Genomic DNA, 24,050 nt, shown 5'->3' with positions numbered 1-24,050 from the left:
TAAAAAAAATTAGGTAAAATTTACAGAATATGGACGGAAACAAGAACTACTTCTTGAGCTCTGTAAGTACTTAAATTCACTGTGTGTGTATGATGCTAAAGTTGCTATATTTGGCTTATGTACAGGGAGAAGTAGAAATAATCAGGTCATGGATAGAGGAAAAGAGTAAATTAGATCCACAAGAAGCAGAGATGAGAACCATTTTGGCCTGGCAAGACTGAGAGTGTATCATTGCTCCCTCAGAGTTTCTCAACTCTTTTGTTCTATTTTATTTTTTCATATTTTCCAAAATTTTAAAAATAAGTATGTACTATTTTTATAATGAAAAGAAAAACATGATTATTGCTTTTAAAGTCCTAGCCTATGCCCTAGGGAGTGCATAAAACAGCAGTGACAAGAACACATAAACAAAAACAAATGTATAAACTCAACTAGCAGAGTGTTTACACTGTCTGCAAAAAAAAAAAAAAAAAAAAAAAAAAGAGGGGGATAAAGTACATAAAGTGTCATGGTTATTAAAAAAGAATATATAGAGTATATATGGGTGATATTTATATGTTGATGGGTGAGTATGAGGAATCAATGTCTCTCTTCCAGTTACAGAGATTTTAGGGAAGGTGTTATATTTCAGGAGGTCTTTGAATGATGGAAGGGGGATCAAAATAGTGAAATGTTAAAAACAGATATTTTTCTCTTTCCAGGTGTTTGGTATGGATGTCTTTTTTTTTTTTTAACCATATCATTATTTTCAATGTCCAACGTTTATAATATGAGGGCCAGGGCTTTCTCCTCAACTCAAGTTTATAAATTTTTGATTGGCTTGTGAGGCCAATAGGGATACTTCTTCTTGTCTAATTTGGTTTCTGGGAAGACTTCATTCTCAATGGTCATCTGATCAAATGGAATTATGTTCTTCATCTTCTCCAGCTCTTTTTCACATTCTTCAATCCTGGCCTTTGAGATAGACAGAAACTCAGCACAGCTTTTCACATCTTCTTTTTTCTCAGCATCCACCTGGACAGTGTATTTATCCTCTTGCACAGGAACCTTCAGGGCATCAAACTTCTTCTCAAAGTCATCTACCAAGCCAGCTTTTGCCACATTGGCCTTGTAGTAAGCCCAGTTGATAGCAGGTGGTTTCTCAGGAAGAATAGCCAACCTGGAGGTAAGCACCTCATTCCAGGATTTCAGGGAGTTGGCAATGGTCTTCTGGTTTCGGGGTATGATCTCCCCAAAAGCTACCCAGTCAATGGTTTTTATTTTATTTATTTTTTTCAGTCAATGGTTTTTAGAGCAAGTTTTTCCCCAGCCATCTTGAGATCCTTCACCAACCTCAGCGGCCCACAGTCCACAGCAGCAAGGGCCGGAAGTCGGTATGGATGTCTTAAAGTTGGAACTGAGATGAGTGATGAAAGTTGTGATGAATAAAAACGGGAAGTAGATATTGGGTGATGAGTCTATTGCTGCCAAAAAAGGCAGTTCTTCAATTTAAAGGCCCTAAAGAGGAAGATGTAAGAACCTAAAAAGCAGTGGGTAGAAAGCACTGAGTCTTGGGACTCAGTGGAGTGGTGCTGGGTAGGAGGAAATTTGGATGGGAGGCTGTTGCAAAAAATGGGAAAGAGTAGGTCTGTGGGGGAAAAAAAAAGGTACTCTCAGTGATTTGCATGCTTGGGTTTGTGAGTGTGGCATCAGTACCGTCCCCAAATGGCAATAACATAGAGCAAGAAAGTAATTGTTTTACAGAAATCTGTTTCTCTCTATGTCTCCATTCTGTTTTTAGGGTCAGTGCAAGTATTTTTGCAGTTGAATGGAATAGCAGCTTCTAAGAAATAAAAAACAGATGTTGGAGGAAGGCATTCAGGGTGAGTCAGGAGAAGCCCTTAAGGCACTCTGCTCATGGCTTGCCCTACACTTTTCCCTGCTTTAATCTTGATAGATGCTGAAATTCCCAACTATGCTTAGGCAGTACCAAGGCTGTAGTGGATCGAAAAAGGACAAACTACACTGACTCCCAAGCCTGACTGTCCTGTGGAAAGAAAGGAGTAGCTTGGCTGATCTCATAAGGAGTACTCTTAGGTAAAGGAACATATTCTTCTTGATTCACTTCTCAGATCTAGAAAAATATGTGCTTATATACTATTTTGGGATAAATATTAATCATATAAAATCAAGCTCTTAAAACTGAACCTAAATTTTCACAACTGTTCATTTAAGTTGTTCAGAATCAAGTGAAGTGTTCTACATTAAAAAACATTTTAATGCCCTCTTGGAAAGTTGTGTTAAATATAATAAGTATCATACTTTCTTGGAAATGTTAGCTAAAGTTTCTATAGGAACTTAGCCACATCACATTCTTAACACATTTGCGGCATGCATTTTTGAAATTACAAGCAATTTATGGTACTGAATTACAATTGATATGCAATTTGCAGTATGTACCTGAATTTCTGGTATATTTTTTAGACAGAATAGACATGGTTATGCACTAAATTGAGAAAATATAAAAATACAGGTAAAAATGTGTTTTTTTAAACTTTATTTTTTTCTAAAGATTTTATTTACTTGAGGGAGAGAGAGAGAGATGCAAGTGAGGGAGAGAGTACCAGCTGGTGGGGAGGGTGAACGAAGAGGGAGAGGGAGAAGCAGACTTCCTGCTGAGCAAGGAGCCCTAATGTTATGCAGGACTCATGTGGATTCTATACCAGGACCCCAGGATCATGACCTGAGCTGAAGACAGACGCTTAACCAACTGAGCCACCCAGGTGTCCTGAAAAAGTGTTTATATGGGAATATAACTTCATAAGACTTTTTAAAATCTGGAAGAATTCCTTAATTCGTTAAAAAAGCTTTTACATTTCTTTTGAATAAAGGTTTTGTTGAAGACAGTAAACATGAATTAATTCATCATTCTTTTACTGTTGCCATTGTGGACAGCTTCTTGTATAGTGGGTAATACCAAAAAGTATGAAAGGTACTCCCAATATATATCTATATACATATTTATGAATGATTCTTTTCCTGAGATCCAACTGTTTGGGTTATTTATTGCTGAGAAACTACCCCAAAACTTAGTGGTTCAAAGTAGTGATCATTTTATTATTTCTTCATGATTCTACTCTGTGGGCAGTCTTTGGAGGGATTAACTTGTTTCTGCTCCATGTGGCATCATTTGGGCATTTCAGATGGCTGGGGGCTGATGGAATGGCTTCACTTGGGTCATAAGTCTGGAGTCTCTGTTCTCAGGGTCTGCTGGATTCCTCAGTTGTCCTCCATGTGATCTCTTCATGTGGTTAGTAAGTGTGGGTTTCCTCACACCATGGTGACCTCATGGTTTAGTTCAGTATAGTTGGATATCCCAGAGCACTAAACTGTTGGTTGCCAGGCAAACTGTCAAAGTTGGGCCCGATATTGGCACAGTGCCATTTTTGCTGCATTCTATTGGTTAGAATAGCTCACAAAGCCCCAGTCCAGATTCAGTGTAGGAGGGAACTCCAGGAGGCCATGCATACTGGAAGACACGGTTCACTGGGGGGCCATCTTTGGGAAGCTAGCTACCACATCAATATTTATGAAAGAAATTCCATAAACATTAAACTGAGTCTATTTCCTACCAAAAACCCCAAAGCAAAGGAATGTTAAACTTAATTGTCTTTCACTATTCACAAGTCTACACCCAAATCTTTCTGATTTTTCCATGATCTTTCCCAAATATGCCTCATTCAAATTCTTTCAGCACTGCAGTCTCTTCATTGGTTCCTAGCGTGAGTCTCATCTAAATTAAATGTTTCCAGATGTTTGAATTCCCAAAGCCAAAAAATTAAGATATAACTAACTTAATCTATGTATTTGCATAGAGTTGCTAACTCTGTAAGTTTTAAATATCCAAGTGAGAACATTAAAAGCTGTGCCATCTACTATTACTCTTGCTTCTAAAAGGAGAGTACATTTAATTTTTAAAAAAAGTTAGTAAAGAGAATTTCAGACTGAATGATAGTCTTAAATTAAAACTGCTTACTTCATGAAAACATGTAATAATATGCCTTTATTCTCATTTTGCTGCAGGTCAAGGAGACTCCACCAAGGAGTACCACTGGTTCTTGGACCCAGTGTTTGGAAACCTCTAGTCAAGCCATTGTTATTGAACATTGTCAAGGTCCTTTTTATTCTGAATCTTGGTAAAAATCATTTCATATCTCTCCCTAGGGGCCATAATCATATTGATCATGATGAAACATTTTAAATTCCTTCTTTTACATAGAATCATTTAAATTTGTGCTAATGCAAATAATACAGTTGTGAAATGCTTATTATTGTACTAAGATTGGATAATGTTGGCATACTCAGCTGTTAGGAATGGGGACTCTGGAGTCTGACTTCCTCTGTTCCAATCTGGATCTGTCATGATCTTGAGCAAGGAACATATCTTTCTGTATCTCAGTTTCTCCATCTATGATGTAGGTATAATCATAGCAGAATTCTTTTGATGTTTTAATTGAATTCCATGTACAAAATGCATATTAAAATGCCTAGCACATGGTAAATGCTCAGTATGTATAATTAATATTATATTCTTATTTATACAAATCAGTATTTTGCAATTGCACTTAGGATCTTAATATATACTTTAAGGGTGATCCCAAATATCCACAATGCTGTTGAAGAGAGTAGCCATTAGACAATAGAATTTTAAAGTTGCAAAGGAACTTCAATGTCATATGATTCTACCTTATGACAGGTGAGGACTTTTGTACTTAAACTGACATAGAGTCCATCCATCTTATGGTAAAAGATAAATAGTTGAGGGTTACAATAATCAGATTAACCTTGTAGAGAAGTAAAATATATAGCCCCCCCCCCCATATATTTCCAGTAGCTTTGCCAGATTGGTTTTCAATTCCACTTATATTTATCAGTGCCACTCATGTATTGTCTTAGCTACCTGCACTTTTTTTTTTTTGCACGTGTCCAATGAAAAGCAACATAATGCTCACAGTACTCTGAGAAACAAAATTCCGAAGAATACCTAAAAATGGTAATAAAAAAGTACAAGCAGAGTTTAGGAAATTTATTTTCGGGCAACTGCCAGATTTATTTTAAGCCCTATGCTTAAAAATAAATGTAATTCACATGACCAGCTTAAAATACTGGAGCCAAGAAAAGTCACTGCAAAAGCATTTAATAAAATACCTGAATTTTGTCTAGTTGTCGTCTTTGTTATGATTTTTGTGAAGACTTACTTCCTATCTTGATTTATACAGTGGTTTTTACATCTAAATATTTCTTGTATATAATAAGGTGAAAATAGAATAGACATTTTTCAAACAATATAACATTTTCCTAACCTCTGACTCACACCACAAAGTTAGTGGACTGTTCAGATGCTATGCAATGTTTTTTTTACATAGAAAGACAATTGGTTCATCTGTAGCATTTTCCAGTGTGGGGTAAAACATCCACGTTTTTTATTTCTAGCAATCTTTAATCTGACCTATGAGCAAAACTAAAGATTGATTAGAAATAAGGTAGATTTCCCGCTGATAGCCGTGAAGAACATGAGCAGATTGAACAACAAGTCTTTACCTTCTCACACCACAGTCAATGAAGCAATTGACTTAAGAGGAAATGCTCATAATTTTCATATTCTACATTGGTTCTGTTAAAATCACAAGTTTAGGTTTCACTGAACTTGCAGGATCACACATCAAGAAGAGAACTACAGGGCATCCCTGGGTGGCTCAGCGGTTAAGCGCCTGCCTTCGGCCCAGGGCGTGATCTTGGAGACCCGGGATCGAGACCCGCGTGGGGCTCCCTGCCTGGAGCCTGCTTCTGTCTCTGTCCCCGCCCCTTCTCTGTGTCTCTCATGAATAAATAAAATCTTAAAAAAAAAAAAAAGGAAGAGAACTACAATGGGAGTGAATAATGGTGCGGAAGAACTAGTAGGAGTAACTTAAAATATTGATTCTGAGATTTAAAAAAAAAAAAAAAAAGCAAACTGAACTTGATTTCTACGGGCTATTTCTTCCGGAGTCCGTATTTAGTGCTCCCCTGATACACACGCTCGGCTTAGGAGGGTTCAGTACTGCATGGCTTCGTCATTTTCCCATGGAATCGCAGACGGTTTAAATGTGGTGGTGTTCCCGGAGGGCCGACGGTGAAATACTACAGAAAACCAGCTCATTAGCTGATGCTAAAACGCTGCCTTGTCGGTGAAAAGGCATCTTGCCTAAAAAAGAACCTATTTGCAAAATAATAACAAGCACCCTCTCTTTCCGGTCAGAGAGCTCTGGACCGCAGCCGCCCAGAGGGAGGGCAGCTGAGGCAGCTGCCAGGAGACCACCAGAGACCGAAAGAGCTCGGCGCCCCTGCCCGCCCCACCCTCGCCTAGCCCGCCTCGACCTCTGCTACAGCTCCAGAGCTCCACTCGGCTCTTCAGATCCCGCCGGGGTGAGGGCGGTGCCTCCCGCCGCACCCGGTGGGCTCCTCCCTGCTTACCAGCCCTCCCGGTCCGCCCGCTAGGCCCCGGGCGCGCCCCGCCTTCCGCCCCGCCCCCCGGCCCGGCCCCGCCCCCCGGCCCGGCCCCGCCCCCCGGCCCGGCCCCGCCCCGCCCCGCCCTGCGGAGGCGCCGGCGTGCTCGCGCGCGCGGCGCGAGTCCGATTCTCCTTCCGAGCGTCCGCGCCCCGCATGCGCAGTCCGCGCCGGCGGTCTCCGTTTGTTTGAACAGGAAGGCGGACATATTAGTCCCTCACGGCCCCCCTCGCCCCACCCCCCCAGGCATTCGCTGCCGCGACTCGCCCTCTCCAGAGCTGGGGACGCAGCCCCTCCCAGAAGTTCCCCCATCAGCAGCCGCCGGGACCCGAGCCTCGTCTTCCTCCGCCGCCCGCTCTCCAGCCTTTCCTCTCCTAAGTCTCCATCGGGCGCGGACCTCGCCCTGCCCCGCCGGACAGCGCGGCAGCAGCCCCAGCAGCGACGGTACAAAATGGGAGAGTGAGGCTGTCCCGCGGGGAGCAGCTCTTGGCAGGGTCGGATCCGGGCGTCGGGCCGCGCCGAGGAGAGCCGGGGATGCGGGGCTAGACCGCCTACGGCGCCTCTGAGCGGAGCGGGTCGGGCCCCGTGGCCCAAGAGGCGGCAGCAGCTGGCACAGCTCCGCACCCGCCCTTCGCTTTCGCCTTTCCTCTTCTCCCTCCCCTGCTGCCGGCGGAGTCTCCACCCTGCTGCTCTTTCTCTCCCACCGCCTGCCCACTTCGGGACGGGGAACTCTCCATGGCGAAGACGGCTGGGGCCCGCTAGGCTGAAGCGCCAGCCGGAGCAACGAGGCTGGTGGCGACGGCGCTGTCGGCTGTCGTTAAGGGGCTGCCGGGTGGGATGCGACTTTGGGCGTCGGAGCGGCTGTGGGTCGCCGTTGCCCCCGGCCCGGGGTCTGGGGAGCGGAGATCCCCTCAGTGAGGGGGAGGAGGGGGAACCGGGCGCACCTGGTGACCCTGAGGTTCCGGCTTCTCCGCCCCGCGGTCGCGAACCCACCGCCGGAGGAAGTTGGTTGAAACTGCTTTCCGCTGCTGGTGCTGCTGGTACGAGGGTATTGTCACAGTAGCAGCAACATGTCGACTGGGGACAGTTTTGAGGCTCGGTTTGAAAAAATCGACAACCTGCTGCGGGATCCGAAATCAGAAGTGAATTCGGATTGTTTGCTGGTGAGTAGCACTGTCGTCTTTTGCCAGTCTGGGGTTCTGCGTGTATTTGCCTTCCTCTTGCTTTCAATCTAGTTATTTGCAAAAGAGAGTTTCAGGTGTGCATACTCTCGGAAAAACACCAAAATCTGCTGTTTTTCCTGAACCGTCTTTGGAGCACCACTAAAATCTCATGCCGTGGCCTTATTTATCGTTGGAGTGGCTCTGTACTAACTTCTCTGAACTTTTAGCTCGAACTCAGTTCATCATTCTACAAAAGGTACTTAGGCATCACGTAAAAAGTTACGCTGTCAGTTATTTCCGCAGTTTGTTGAATGACGATCTTAGTAATAATCTTTTTGATCGGTTTGACAGCAATACTGGAAAGACGCTTTCCACTTAACAGAGATTCAGCTCCTAAGGGTTTAGTTTTTAGACGTGGAAGTGACAATGGAGAATCAACATTGAGAAAGCGATTTTTGAGCCAAGATGTCATAGGTGATTTGAATCTGGAGGAACTTTTTGCTGGACTGTTAAGTGTAAAGATCTAAGATAACTGAAGATAGGTCATCACATTATTAACTCTTTTACAGTATTGGTGATCACAAAAGTACCGCACAGATATTTTATCATAACTGCCTTTTTTGGTGGTGGTGTGCTTACCATTGTCACTTTTAAAAGATTCTGAAGAAGTTTTTATGAAATGAAAGGCCAAGTTCTTAAAGATCCTTCAGTGATTACAATTATCTGTAAATAATTAGGGTTTGTAAGTTTTGTCTATTTTCCCTGATACTAATAGTTGCAAACTCTGTAAGGGAGTTTCTCCTTTTACTTTACTGAACAACTAAAAGTTATATAATAATTCTGTTTTAGTTCAAACAAAACCACAATCTCTAAAATTGCAGGGAGTATGTATACGAAGTTATTTAGAGCCCTCTCAGAAAATTAAATGTTAGATATATACGGTATTTGGGATTAAGATTAAGTGAACACAACAATGCCATTCAGAGAAATAATTTAAAAATCTCATGTTGATTCTGGAAAATTATGTAGATCATCTTAAATTAGCATGTATTTCAGTTATTCTAAATATCTGGGTGTATTTTTAAGTGTATAATGTTATACAAGAAAATTTCTCCCCAAACTTTCAAAATTACTCTAAACATCCTTTACTATGAAAGTAGAGTCTTGTGGGTTGTATATTTGAAATATGTCACATTATGGATGCGCTTCATATTGAGAAACAGGATGATGGATGCCTGATACAATTTAAAACACTTTATTGAATGACAGAAATGGAAGGAATTAGAACACATCTTTCTACTAAGAATTTGTCATTTTTAAAGCCAAGTCTTTTATTATTTACCCAATTTCCGTGTATCTTTGATTCTATTTTACTTTTTGATCTTACTCCATGAAACAGCAGTATGGGGTGTTTAGTAGCTCTTTTTTTTTTTTTTTTTTAAGTTGTCATGTAACCTCTTGCCTTAGTTGCCTATTGAAATGTGGAAGATACGAATATAGGTCATGGACTCTTTTTTTAAAATTTTATTTATTTTTTAAGATTTTATTTATTTATTGGTGACACAGAGAGAGGCAGAGACACAGGCAGAGGGAGAAGCAGGCTCCATGCAGGGAGCCTGACATGGGACCCGATCCCAGGTCTCCAGGATCACGCCCTGGGCTGAAGGCACTAAACCGCTGAGCCACCCGGGCTGCCCAGGTCATGGACTCTTTACTTGAAAGTCCAATCTATTTAGGAAAACAAGACCTAATCTTAAATATGCACACAGAAACAAAGGAAAACACTTTACACACTGAAAAAATGTGTGATAGATTTCAAATGATTGGTGTAGGTGATGCACGTTCTTGGTTATTGAAAAGAAGAAATTGCTGTGTGTTCAGAGGGCGGGAGTATGCTTTATGATGAGTGGATAGGTTTAGAGGATGTTCAGAGGAGGAGTAGAGGATAACATGAATGGAGGGTGAGGATGTGATTGGCTATGACATGTTTAGGGGAACAAGATAAAGATGGAAACATAGATTGGGGTTAGAATGTGGAAGATTTGATTGTTGGTTACGGGAATTTAGATTTTCTTCAGTATATTGTAGCTATTAAATATTTGTAAACAGCACTGTGCCAGGATGAATGAAGGTGAATCTGGTAGTTATATGCAGGATAGGGTGTGTGAAAAGAGATTGGAGATGGGATGAGACTGGGGACTTCTTAACAAGTTAATAGTCCAGGAATTATTGAAGCCCCAAACTGGCGCATTAAAATGGGAAAGGAAGAATTGATGGAACTTGATTGGCAGGGCTGGGGAGAAGGGGGAACCAAAGTGAGAGAAAATAGATGATGCTAAAAAATTTGAAGCTAGCTTATAGGGAGACTGTTGAAAAGCAAAGTCAGGTTTGGAAATCTCTTGGGAAGAACAAGCAACAGAGAAGTTCAATTTCAGGTTGTATTTTAGAGGATAGTGGGACAACCACAAAGAAATGACCAGTAGACTATTGGAGATAGGAAACTGAGCTCATAAAGATAACAATTTGGAAATCATTTGCACAGAAGTGCAAGTTGAAACTGATAAAACGATAAAGGGTAAGAGATGAAAGTTGAACAAAGAGGAAGAGTCAAGAAAGTTGGCAATCAGGGCCTTTTCAGGGTTAGGACAGCCAGGTATCTTGGAGTCAAGAGTTGTGAAAGAACATTTTGAGAAATAGTCAACAGATTTTTTGCCCCATGTAATCTTAAATTCTTGGCCCTCTTTTCTATTTGGTTCCATAATTGTTTACTGATAGCTGTTGAAATTTTATTACCATATTAATTGGAACTTGATAAGGATTGAATTTTTTTTTTTGGAGATAAAAGTTTTTTTTGGTTTTGTAGTGTCTAGCCTGATTTTTTTTTTTTTTTTTTTTTTGCATGGTGTTTTATGTTTATCATTAACCATTCATTCTACCATTCAGAATGACCCATCGGGCAACTTCACCTTTTTTTCAGTGAGTCTCTTACTCTTTCCTGTCTGGACTTTGGATATCTCTTGTAGGCATGATACTCCTTTTAAATTGATTGCTTTTCTTTATTATTTTGGCCATTGATGATTTACTTAATTGATACATACTGAGTATGTATTATGTACCATGTGCAGCAGTCAAGTTCTAGGTTTTTTTTGGTAATATCAAAAGATAAAGTTTGTTCTGCACTTACTTAAGTAGATCTACTCTTCAGAAATGAAAGTTCCAGAAACTTTTGGTTTCAGAAGAGTCTGCTGTCAGTCGGCTGTACATCCTCTCTCTCTTTTTTTAAAAAATGATTTTATTTATTCATGAGAGACATAGAGGGAGAATCAGGCCTCCCACGTTGGGGGGAGCCTGGCATGGGACTTGATCCAAGGAGCCTGGCATCATGACCTGAGTCAAAGGCATATGCTCAACCACTGAGCCACCCAGGTGCCCCTCTCTCTTTTAAAAAAATTTTATTTGTTTGAGAGGGAGAGTGAGAACATGTGAGCAGGGCAAGGGGCAGAGGGAGACAGCATGGAAGGAACCCAATGTAGGGTTCCCCCGTATGACCCTAAGATTATGACCTGACTGGCAGATCTTTTTTAAACCATCTTTCCACAAAAGAATCTTTTGTGTTGAGATCCTAATGATAAATATTAGTAGTTATAAAATAATGTAGCTGGAAGAAGCCCTGATAGTGGCTTTCTAACCTTTTCTCATATAATTTAAGAACTAGATAAGTGTATTTTTCATATTGCAAATATAAATGCTAAAAGAGTCTGCAGATACTAATATTATGATAACTATACACTTATTTTCTATATCATCCATATCACTCAACCTTGGTTTTCTATAAGTCACATTGTTTTCAGTGTCTAAATGGTTCCCTTATTGTCCATGTTACAGTTTATAGTGATTATCATGAGCTGTTTTCCTTTTCACTGCCTTTCGTTTTAAGCTTAAAATTATTTTATCTAGGACCTACTAACAATTTCTCAATACTGAATACAGTAAGGTCTAGAGTTTAATTAAGTCTAAATTTCCAGAGGAAAAAATGCATATGATTTGTAAATTATTATTTTTAAAGATTTTATTCATTTATTCATGAGAGACAGAGAGAGAGAGAGAGAGAGAGAGAGAGAGAGGCAGAGACACAGGCAGAGGAAGAAGCAGGCTCCATGCAGGGAGCCTGACGTGGGACTCGAACCCAGGTCTCTAGGATCATCCCCTGGGCTGAAGGCGGGCGCTGAACCGCTGAACCACCCGGGCTGCCCTGATTTGTAAATTAAAAAAGAAAAACAAAGATAGCTGGGTGGGAACATTAGATGTGTATTTGTCTTGAAGGGTGAGGTACATTTCTTAAAAATATAGCTATCTTGCCTTTAGCATGTTGAGCATACTACTTCAGGATGCCAGTTTAGAGCATAACATTTTTTTCTAGTTTTTGTTTAGCTGTTAGAGATGTAGCAGTAGTGGGTAGAATGGAGGGAAGAAGGGAACCAGTGTTAGTTGAACAGTGCATATTGAATTCTGACACTGCTGTCCCCTTTGTACATATTTGTTAACTATCATTTTTCATCAGTCAATTTTTCAGAATGTAGGAGGCATATGTAAATAATTTTCAGGTGTCTGTTTTTTGGTTTTTCTTCCTCTAAATTTTCTTTTGGACTTCCTAACCCCACTGCTTTCCTATCTTCTCTTTGCTAACTTCTTTTTCTCTCAGTCTCAGTCTTTGGTTTTGTAATACTTACTTTTTCTTTACTCTCATGGAAATTTATCCATTTTTATAGCTTCAACTAATGTCATCTCTATGCCCATGATATCCAGGTCTTTATTTTTTAGTCTTTTTTTCTGGTTTTATTTTATTTTATTATTTTTTAAGATTTTATTTATTCATTCATGAGAGACCCAGAGAGAGAGAGAGAGAGGGGCAGAGACACAGGCAGAGGGAGAAGCAGGCTCCATGCAGGGAGCCCGACATGGGACTTGATCCTGGGTCTACAGGATCAGGCCCTGGGTCAAAGGCGGCGCTAAACCGCTAAGCCATCCGGGCTGCCCTTTTTTTCTGGTTTTAAATCCTAAATATCTGACCGCCCACCAGGCATCTCTACTTGGATGTCATGTTATCATTAAATTTTCTCATATTTTAAAATAAGCTTTCTTCCATATTCTTCCTTATCATTGACACCACTACTTTCCCTTTCACTCACCTGGAATTTTTGTCGTGAACTTTAACAATTCTATGTATGCCACATGTTAGGTTATTTCAACAGATTTGGCTAGCAGTTCAGATTCTAGATTATGGCTATATAATCCCTCTGTACATTCTGCTAGTTGAGTTGATCACATTTGGAGTTATATTAGTGAAATGAAAAGACCTGAGGTCATTAAATCTTTGAGCCTAAAGCTGTATACCTGCCAGTATTCATAATTTACGAGTTTATGAGTGTTACCAGTATCAATTGCATATCTGGTTAGTTTGGACCAGACTGTTTTGATGTCAGTATGTTGCAAGGATTTTTTTTTTAAAAACAAATTATTCCGTTCATTCATTCAGTAAATATTTGTGTAGGCTCTAAACTTGGATTCAAATGTAGGCTCTGCCAGGTACTTGCTAGATGATGTTAGGTGAGTTATTTTAACCTGTCAAAGTTTATTTCATCTTCAGGAAAGTGGGGGGATAATAGTACTAGATTGTTTTAAGGGTTAAATAATATAGACAAAACAATTATCACAGCATATGACATTTAGTAAGCATTTTTTAATGGGTAATTATTATCTTTGTCATATTTATAGTATTCCCGTTATATGCTAGTCAGTGTGCTTAGGCTGGAAGTTGATATTTATTATGTAAGTGCAGAATAATGATGGCTCCTCAAGCTATTCCCATAAATTCATAATCCAGCTATATTTTATTGAACTGTCTAAACCAATTGTAACTGAAAATGGTGACGTTTAGATGGGATTGAGTAGAATGGGGAGGCACTTTTGGAGACTGTTTAGTCCGGTTTATAAATACCTACTTTGTGCCAAGGGTTTATATTTATAAGAAAGACCATTGGGAGCTGGTTTGTGGAGATTTAGTTGTTGTCGTGTCTTCTTTCTGTGTGTGTCTTTTGTACTTTCAGTATGCGTTCTGTAAATAGGCCCTCTTGCACTACAAGTATCCTGTGGGTGTATAGAGAGGTGGCTCAGAGTAACAGCTGAGACATGAATTGGGCCATTCATTAATCTCTTGAGTCAGAAATGTTTTTAATCCAGAAGAAGGAACCACATAAAAAAAATTTATAATAAAGAATAAATTCTCAGTTTTAGATTTGTTTTTGCATAACTTTAGAGTTTAATTTCCTAAGTTTTGCTATGTGTATGTATGATAAAAACTAGAGATTTTGTTTGTATATGTGGCCGAAAGCCCTACATGTCAAGAAATATTACATATGGAGTTCTGTTGCTGAAGATAAATAGCTGTGTTTCCCCGTTCCCATCCTCACTAAAAAAGAGGTACGCCATTTAGTTTAAGTTCAGAGCATAGCTGGTAGATGCCACACTCGTGTGTACAAGATGAACAGACAGCGCTGCATTTCACAATGGAAAATATTTTTTGACGTATGCCATTTGCATGGTATAGTAAAAAAAAAAAAAACAAAAACAAACCAAACCTCTGGATTGAAAATTGAGAGCATTGGCATAAACTTGTTTTGCTATTAGTTTCTTTATTTGACCAAGTAAATCTTTTTTCTTATCTGGGCTTCACTCTCCCTGTTTGTAGAATGAAGAGTTGGGCCTTATAGTTGCCGATGTCCATTGTGTATGAGTCTTTGCTTATTATATTTCTGTAAATATTTAAAAAGTTGTGTCATTGATTCATTACTTAAGAAATAGAATTTAAAAGTTAAGTGGTGTTAGATTAGAAATATAAGAATAGGGACCATCCTTGGTAAGCACTATTTTTGGAACTAGTTCTACATAGCCTTGGAAGATCATCCTAAACTAATTGTTGTTACGATTGACACTTTTTTATTTTTGCATTTGTGACTTGTGTTCATAACTGTAGAGTTTTGTACTTTTTAAGCAGAGAAGGTAGTAATTGAGTTACTCATTTCATATCCATTAAAATGTATAACGTGTAGTTTACTTTTCTAATACATCTGCTCTCCCTGTTTGGGACTGTGAAATATAGGAGTACATTTTCAATATAGTGCCTAGACAGTTAGTGGACATTAGATGTTCAAATTAATGTCCAAAGGTGATGTCTCAGAAGGTGAGAAGTTGTCTTATATTTGTGTCTTATTTTAAAAGGTATGCTAACCTGTACCCTCTCTTTATTCTTAGTTTATTTTTGTTTTATTCCCGTACTTTATAGTCTTTATGCCATACTCCGATATTGACTTTTAGGAAGTAATTGAAATTTTATCTTAGAGGAACTAATTTTGAAATAGTAGACTTCATGTAACTCTTCCTTTTTCTAGTTATTCATTAATTCAACAAATGTTTATTTGTTGTGTACTAGGCACTCTGATAGGCACCATGTTGAGTACAAACAAACAGGGGTCTTGTTTTTGTAGAATTGGTAGTCTCAGGAAAAGGGTAAATTTTGAGCAGTTAGGAGTGGGGTAAGGTTTGAAGGGAGGTAAGAGATATGATCATGCCTTTCCTTTAAGGTTTGGGATATATTTAAAGACTCGTGGTAAAATACTCTAAGTGTATAATTTTTAGCTATGTGTCTGTAGATTCTCTGTATCAGATTCACTTGAGGACTTGTTAAAAATGGAATCTGGGCCCATGCCCAGACAAACAAAATCAGAATTTTTTGGGATGAGTCCTAGGATTCTGCATGAGTTGTGGATTTTTAGACATATACAAGTTTGGAAACTAAAGGAAAGAACATTTATTTTTGTTTTGTTTGATAATTTTGTAAATGAAAAATTTCAAACATATATGGAAGTAGGAAAATAGTATCGGGAACTTCCATTACCCAGATTCTGCAATTTTCAAAATTTTATCACACTTGCTTCATTCATCACCCTTTTGCCTGCCAAAATATTTTAAACTCCAGATATTCTCTCATTTCACCCCTGCATACGTCAGTAAGTATCTCTAAAAAAAAAAAAAAAAAAAAAAAAAGAACATTTTCTTCTTTACCACCATGGCCATTATCATGTCTAACAAAATAAAAAGCTTCTTGGTACCATTAATTCCCATTGTTATTCATATTCACCTGGTTGTATAAGACAATGTGTTTTTTTACAGTTTTTTTTTTTTCTTTTAGAATATGGATCAGACAAAGTCTACATATTGCTTTTGTTTGTTGGGTCTTTCAAGTCTCTTTTTAGTATAGTGCAGTCTTGTCCCTGTGTCTTGTCTACCCCCTCCTAACTTCCACATTATCTTGTTGAAAAAACTAGGTCATTGGTACTGTACAGTGTTTCACATTCTGGATTTTTGTTGTTATTTCCTTGTGATGTCATTTAATTTGCTCATGTATTTTCCATATTTCCTGTAAACTGGTAATTAGATCTAAAAGCTTGATTTAGGTATTTCAGATTTGTAGTCCTAGATTGTGTGTTCTTTTGCCTCACATGAAGAGGCCTATAATACCTGACTGGCTCACCCTTAGTGATGGTTGATCAGTGTGTTCAGGTGGTAATTGTCTATAATAATTTCCTTTGTAAAATTGATCATCATCTTTTCACAGTGGTTCCATCCATTTATAATCTTTATTTAATCAATTATTTCATTAGAGATAGCAAAATAATTACTTCCTAATTCCGTCATTCCTTTCACATTTATTAACTATAATTCTTCTGTTACGAGAACTTAAGAATTTAAGAACTTTCACTCATCATCTGTAGGGCTGTTTGCTTACCTTGAAATACAGTTTATAAAATACATGTTTCAGTCTTTAATTGCAGCTTTTCCGAATAAGGTGATAGATGTAGCACAAACTGGGTATTTGAGAGAACTTTAAGAAAGGGACTGTTTACAAAGGTATAGACAGTATTAAGGAAATCAGTAGGGATAGCACAGTACCCTAGGATAGTAGCAGTGGGAAGAGAGCTGCTACCAATTCTAGGCCTGAAGGGACACAATAAGAGAGCATTTGAGGAGGGTAGATCTCTGAAGATGCTGATAGGGGCTGTGGTTTCAAGTACAGAGAAGCATGTTGATCTGGCAGTGAGAGAACCAGGTGGACCATATCCCCTGCCTTTATTGGCCTCCCACCTTGCAATCTCTTACTGTGGTCTCCCATTGTCTGGAAAGCTAGTATGCAAAAGGACTTATTGAGCCAGTACAGACGGGTCAGTAAACAAGATAAACCCAGCATTTATTCATTCATTCATTCCTTTCTCTGTTTCGTTTTTTATTTTTAGGATCCTTATGGAAAACATTTAAAAAAATAAATTTGATGTGTTTCAGTCAATTACTGTAATCCTTGCTGTTTTTTAGTTTGTCCTATCTTTGGCTAATGAGCCTCTGTATGTTGGCTCCCATCTCATTTGTATATGACTTTAATAATCTTTGATAGAGCTTCCTTGTTTTTTTGTATAATAAGATGCCTAGGCTTATCTTGTTACATTTCTTGCCCCAGACTTGGAAGTTAGCCATTGCTTTCCATTTGTTTGTTTGTTTGTTTATTTATTTTTAAAGATTTTATTTATTTATGAGAGACATAGAGGCAGAGACGATCTCAGATCTCCAGGATCACGCCTTGGACTGAAGACAGCACTAAACTACTGAGCCACCCAGGCTTCCCTGCTTTCCCTTTAGTACAGAATGATACCCGGAGACCACAATATAGATTCTAGGGGTATTCATTGCTACTGGTTTGAAATTGCTTCTTGTTCTTGTTTAATGAATGGAACTATGAAATTTTATTTTTGGAAAGAAGAAAAAATATACTGGTAATTTCAATTTCAGTTTATCATCACTTTGAGTTTGTATTTCTTTTACATGAAGAAACTTAGCTCTGACAACACTAACAGTTACAATTTCTAAGAATGTGGGTATGATATAGTGAAAGAAAAACTGAGCTGAATGGGATAGGGTTGGGGGATCTGAAGCCTTGAATGTACTCATCTAATTGACTGTAAGTTGTAAATTGAAAAATTATATGTCTTTGTTCAGATAACACCCTCTCTCAGAACTTTGGCTTTCTTCAGAAGTGTAATACAAAATTCACTAATTGAAACCATCATCAAAATAATTTGTCTTTATTTATTTATTTTTTTTAAATTTTATTTATTTATGATAGTCACAGAGAGAGAGAGAGAGAGAGAGAGAGAGGCAGAGACATAGGCAGAGGGAGAAGCAGGCTCCATGCACCGGGAGCCCGACGTGGGATTCGATCCCGGGTTTCCAGGATCGCGCCCTGGGCCAAAGGCAGGCGCTAAACCGCTGCGCCACCCAGGGTTCCCATAATTTGTCTTTATAGACAAATTTATTTAAATTTCCAACCTTATCAAGAAATTCTGTTTTAGGGACTTCTGGTTGGCTATGTCTTTGACTCAGGTCACTGCCTTTGGCTCAGGTCGTGATCCTGGGGTCCTGGGATCGAGTCCCACATTGGGCTCCCCACAGGGAGCCTGCTTCTCCTTCTGCCTGTGTCTCTGCCTCTCTCTCTGTGTCTCATGAATAAATAAATAAAACCTTAAAAATAAAAGAAATTCGGGCAGCCCAGCGCTTTAGCGCCTGCCTTCAGTCCAGGGCGTGATCTTGGAGACCCGGGATCGAATCCCATGTCAGGCTCCCTGCATGGAGCCTGCTTCTCCCTCTGCCTGTTGTCTGTCTCTCTCTCCTCTCTGTGTCTCTCATGAATAAATAAATAAAATCTTTGGAAAAAAAATTCTGTTTTAGATATACATCTTCTATTTGTTCTTTCACTAATTGCTTAAATTTTACTATTTCTTTAGCAGTAGGACAAAAAAATGTTTCTCTGATATTCATCATCCACTCTAAAAGTGTTTACTCCTCTCAGCCTAATTGTATTTCCTTTGCTTATTTCTAGTAATTTGTAATCAGAGAGGCAGTATAGCATAGTAGTTAAGAGCATGTTCTGGAGTCATACTGTCTGATTTTGAATCTTACCCAGGTCAGCCATTTATTAGCCTTGTGACTTTTTTTTTAATTTGAGCGTAGCTGACACACTATGTTACATTACTTTCAGGTGTACAACTTAGTGATTATTAGGTAAAGTTTTTAGTTTTTTTAAGACTCAAACACATCATCCTCGAATAAGATTAATCATAGACTCTTATAGGGCTATTAGGAGTATTAAATATGATAATGCATGTAACATGCTTTGCATAGTTCCTAGCATTTAGTAGATGTTAGCTATCATTATCATCATCATTGTCATCATTATATATCTTTGTAATTTGTCCTGGGAAAAAGGACTTTTGTGCTGACCAAGTGTGTTATTATCCACCTCCCCACACCACAGGCCAGCTTTTTATTTAGTTGTGTCATCTTGGACAAGTTATCTAACTTCTTGGCCCTGAATATATTTAATTTGCAAAATGAGAATCATGATAATATTTACTTCATAGGTTTCAATTATGAGGATTGAATGAAATAATTTATATGTAGGTGCCACATTTTCATCTGGGTATTAACAGTTACTTTTTTCTTTACCTTCATACTACAGATTTGATGAAGGTTCCACTGTAGTTAGCAATAATGCTTAGAAACTTAGAAGAAGAGTAGAATGAGATTCTTCTTTTGAAATATTTTAAAAAATCATATCTTTGGTTTCTATTATTGCTGCCCTACCCCTGTCCAAATTTTTAACCCAGCATTCTTGGATTAGTGGAACACCCTAGCAGTTTGCCAATATAATCCATACTGTATGTTTCTTTTCCTTAATGTTAGTGCTTTTTGTCATGTGGTCTTAGCTTACCTATTTACTTAGCCTTACTTCTTGTTATTCTCTAAAGTAGCCTGGGCCAGGTGATTTTCTCACTTATACAGCAAGTTGCCCGTTTTTCCGTAACTTTGTTCTCACAGTCCCAGGCCTTATCTTTTCTCTCCTTTTGAGTTTTCCTCTATATTCTCCTCACTAGTTTCCTTTCTCATCTTTATATTCTAAGATAAGTCACAATGATGTTATATTGTTACTTTCTTCTTTGACCTCCTACGGTATTTATAATTGTCTCATGTACAATTATCATTGTACTCATTGATCACTGCTATCTAGTATGAGTCTTGAGTGTTGTTCTTACCTCTAATGAGAATTCCTTGAGGGCTTAGTATAATTCTGGACATTATTGTTCAATTAATACTTGTCAATTGTTGTGAATGATTATCCCCTTATCCTATACCCCTGTTCTTTCTCTCTGAATTAATTAGGACTTTTGACAGTTAGATATGGTAGAACTCGAATTTTCCTAGGCAAAAAGAATTTATAGATTCAGGGAAACCTGATTGCAGAGATTCAGTTGAGTTTTAATAAGAACTAGAACTTGGGCTTCCAATGCAAGCAGGCCTCTCTCCCTTCATTTTCTTATTCTTTCTTTGTGTTGTCATTCTAATTGTAGACTGGTTTTAGTCACTTGTGGAAGATATGGCTACTCAGCACTAGCTTTATATCTAACAGCTTTAGCCACTGATTTCAAGTTTTTGAGTCTCAAATCCAGAGAGCTCTGGAGCAAAAGATTCATTAGTTAGGCTTGGGTGAGGGGCCCATCCCTAGACTAATCACTTGTGATAAGGAGGGTAGGATTACTTGAGAATTATGAGAATAGGGAGGCAAGGGCAGTGGGACAAGGCAAACAATAACAGATGTTCATTTTTTCCACCCCTTCTTCCTTTCTTTTTTTCTTTGACCTTGCGTAAGTCACTTAAACTCTTTTACAACAGCCGTTTCCTCAAACTATAAAACAGTCGTTAATAACTTACTTCATAAGGTAGTGGTGAGCATTAAATGTGATGATCTATAAAGCAGAGTTTGAAATCTCACAAAAACAATACTGTAAGCTGATGATAAGTGGATGCCCCTTGGTCCCTTTTGCCCTCATGCCCTGTGCTCATCTGGCCTGGCCCCAAAGCTTTTTTGTCTGTAGGTGCTTATCTTGCCACTCCAGGTTGTTAACTGGATTTTTGACATTACCCTATTCAGGTGCATCTCCTATAGCTTCTACCATCTTTCTAAGTAGAAGGAGGAGGAAGTTATTAGCCTTACATAGATTTTCGTGGATAGTTTTAGAATAAGATATTTACGATCTTATTCTACATAGATTTTCATGGATAGTTTTAGAATAAGATATTTATATTTATTTTAGAATAAGATATAAGAATAAGATATATAATCAAATAACTTATAATCTAATTAAAGGCAGTGGGCTTATTTTGCAATTGAAGCGTTCAAGCTCAGTCCCTGCCCTTTTCTTCCTTCTTTTAATAGTTGGGGAGTAGTCGCTAGATTTAGTGAGTTGAACGCTAGGGGCCTATAGAGATTTCTATTCCTTTTTATCTGTTTTAACTAGGAATCTTTTGATTGTAAAGGATGAAAACCCAAACCAAATTAGCTTAAGTGATAAAGAACATTTATTGCCTCTGAATACTTTATAGGTAGACTCTAGCTTCAGGAAAGTTTTTTTTTTTTTTTTTTTTTTTTTTTTTTTTTTTAGGGCTTAAATGATGTGACTGACTTACTGGTTTTCCACATCTACTTCCATAACTGTCTTCCTTCTCAGACAGATAACTTACTGTGATTTTAGGATGATTGCTTGTAGCTTCCAATTCTACTTGTTCAGGTAAGTAGAAAGAAAAAGATTTTTTCTTCTAATAAAGTTTCTAACTGATTTGGACAGCTTAGGTCAGGTGCCCATACTTGAACCAATCACAATAGTTAGAAGAATGGTATATTGATAAGCTTAGGCCTTCATCATGTACTCCAGTCTCAGTATTGGAGGTGAGACAGCTTGTACCAAGATATATTAGAGTTGCATGAGGGAGAAGTAGAAATTGGAGTTCATTTACCACAAGAAAGGGAAATGACATGCTGGACAGTCCCATACAAGTATCTACTACAGTAGGTAGAGATTCCTCCTCAGGAGAATTGCAAGTAATGATAGTTTATTCTTTATATTTTTTGGAAATGAATTTTTTACTGAATTGTTAAATTATATAATACCAGAATTAGAATATTGCCAGCTATTTTCCAAAGACTGCCAGCTTAAGACTATAGCTGGGATAACATCTGATCCATTAATGGAGGGATGCCTGTATAGTGCTTTGCCTTTAATGATCAATCTTTGGGTGACACATTTAAAATTTTCCAAATGGCTGTTCATGGGTCAGACACATTAAAACAAAATACAGATTCTTGAGGGCTGCACCACAGCCCTACTGTATGAGAATTGGAGTTAGGAGATGTAAGTATGCTGAAATTTGTATTCTTAACAGGGCCTAGGTGATTGTATAGCTGGGTTTGGGAAGGACTGAGTAATTGCCAAGCAGCTAGACATTATGCCTCCTGAGTATATCTCATTTTGGAATCTGCTGTGAGGAAACCAAAATAAATCAAAGTAGGATTAGATGGAAAAACTTACCTCTCATTTAAGTAATTATTTTCTCTCTCTCTCTCTTTTTAAAGATTTTATTGAGGTGGGGGTGCATGCACATGAGTGGAAGAGGGGGTAGCAGAGGGTAGAGGGAAAAGCAGACTCCTGGAGCCCAGCCCGGGGTTCTATCCCAGGACCCTTAAGATAATGACCTGAGCTGAAGGCGACACTTAACCAAGTGAGCTACCCAGATGCCCCTGTTTCTTTTTTTTTCTTTTTTTTAATCTTAAGATTTTATTTATTTATTCATGAGAGACACAGAGAGGCAGGCTCCATACAGGGAGCCCAATGTGGGACTCGATCTTGGGACTCCAGGATCATGCTCTGAGCCAAAGTCAGAGGCTCAACAGTTGAGCCACCCAGGCATCCCTATTTCCTCTTTTTTTTAAAATAAGGTTTAAGAAAAAATAGGTTATATGAAAGAGAGTGAGCATTTTCCGTAAAACCTGGTTTTATTTTATATTGTTTGAGCTGATTTGGGGGAGAGGATCAAATTTGATAAAGAAACGAAGTGTTACCCTCAGTCATCATTGTAATTCCCTAGTACTTTGTTCCTTTGCCTGCCAAAAGGAAAGGACCTGCTATTTTCTTAGGAATCTATGAAGAGATTGTTTAGATGTACAGAGGCTATAGAAGAATAATTACTATATAAATTTGTTTTTACAAATTCAAAAGAGATTGTAAATTTATATTCTTATTAATATTTTTCCTAAATGAAAACATATTTTGATTTGTGAAAACATATTTTCTTAAGTAGCTCTTGGGCTTCAGAGCTATTTTATTTTGAGAGATTGATGTTCAGCATGTGAGCTCCATGAGAGCAGGTATTTGATTGTCTTGTTCGCTGATGTGTCACTAGTTTTTGGAACAGTGCTTAGTAAGTTTTCAATAAATATTTATTTGTTGAATTACTAGAAAATGTTTGTTTCTGTGACAAAAGCCAAAAATACTGACATGATGTTAAGAGATATGCTATAATTGATAATTTATTTAAATCTAAGCTATATATCTGTTCTGGGAGATAACATCTTAAAACTAAAAGTGGTCTGTATAAAGGTATTGATAGGTTTCCCCCCCTTGATGTATACATTTTGAATGAGAGACCAAAAGACCATAATAGTTATTTTTATAAGACTTTACACATTCATTATTTAATGTTTACAACAATCCTATGTGCTGGGTGAGGCATATTATTATTTTATTATTTCCACTTTGTAAATGAAATTAAACCTTAGAAAAGGTAAATGAATTCACTTAACAGTAAGTGGCAGCCTTTCTGATACTTAGTTTGTAGTATAGTGGAAACACTATAGAGTTGTAGATACCATGCCATAAACAGAAGTGTTTCCATAGCCTTAAGAGGCTGCTTTTTTTTTTTTTTTTTGGAGGCTGCTTTGTACACAGAATATACTAAATGAAAAATATATAAATTGACCAAAAAGTATGGGGATTGGTAAATAATGAAATGGGGAAGATGAGATACGAAGTAGTAGGGAAAAGACCTAGTATTTAGTGACTGGGTTAGATGGGAAAGTAAGCCCTATAATATTTTATCTTAGAAGCAGTGATCTGAAACTTGACTGAATGAGCGATGGGAGCCAGTTCTTTGATAGAACCTGCAATGGATTGCAAGATTCAGATAGCTGCCTGCCAAAACATATCTTTGTGGGATTTGACATGTCTGGAAAGTGAGTATGGGTAGGCAGTCTAAGCTATGAAATATTGGTGATCTGATGTAGAATAAAATGCATAGTTACAAATAACACCATCATGCACATGGCTGACAGGCAATAGTAATGTTTTCCTGAACTGGTTTGAAATA

The 24,050-nt window shown here is 38.3% G+C and overlaps 2 protein-coding genes across 6 annotated transcripts in view; both read left to right on the top strand.

The window, feature by feature from the left end:
* The window catches only part of LOC144315538 (proteolipid protein 2-like), a 30,969-nt gene extending 25,772 nt beyond the window's left edge, over positions 1 to 5,197 (top strand). Inside the window, exons 3-7 of one of the 3 annotated variants that reach the window (XM_077900214.1) lie at positions 1,008 to 1,165; positions 1,279 to 1,373; positions 1,781 to 1,862; positions 1,963 to 2,076; positions 4,063 to 5,197. In XM_077900214.1, coding sequence (XP_077756340.1) covers positions 1,008 to 1,165; positions 1,279 to 1,292 — 172 coding nt within the window. In that variant the 3' untranslated portion in view covers positions 1,293 to 1,373; positions 1,781 to 1,862; positions 1,963 to 2,076; positions 4,063 to 5,197. Of the gene's footprint in view, positions 1 to 1,007; positions 1,166 to 1,278; positions 1,374 to 1,780; positions 1,863 to 1,936; positions 2,077 to 4,062 lie in introns of all 3 variants that reach the window. The other 2 variants (XM_077900213.1, XM_077900215.1) reach the window with 2 other exon arrangements.
* A 1,507-nt stretch (positions 5,198 to 6,704) lies between these two features.
* ROCK1 (Rho associated coiled-coil containing protein kinase 1) overlaps positions 6,705 to 24,050 on the top strand; it is a 138,793-nt gene continuing 121,447 nt past the window's right edge. For 2 of the 3 annotated variants that reach the window (XM_077900211.1, XM_077900210.1), the window contains exon 1: positions 6,706 to 7,688. In XM_077900211.1, the coding sequence (XP_077756337.1) occupies positions 7,596 to 7,688 (93 nt within the window). In that variant the 5' untranslated portion in view covers positions 6,706 to 7,595. Of the gene's footprint in view, positions 7,689 to 24,050 lie in introns of all 3 variants that reach the window. The other variant, XM_077900212.1, reaches the window with a different exon arrangement.

The sequence above is a fragment of the Canis aureus genome, chromosome 6 (genome assembly GCF_053574225.1).
Source record: "Canis aureus isolate CA01 chromosome 6, VMU_Caureus_v.1.0, whole genome shotgun sequence".
Taxonomy (NCBI): Eukaryota; Metazoa; Chordata; class Mammalia; order Carnivora; family Canidae; genus Canis; species Canis aureus.
The sequence above is the reverse complement of the archived record's forward strand: the minus strand, read 5'-3'. Positions and strand labels throughout refer to the sequence as shown.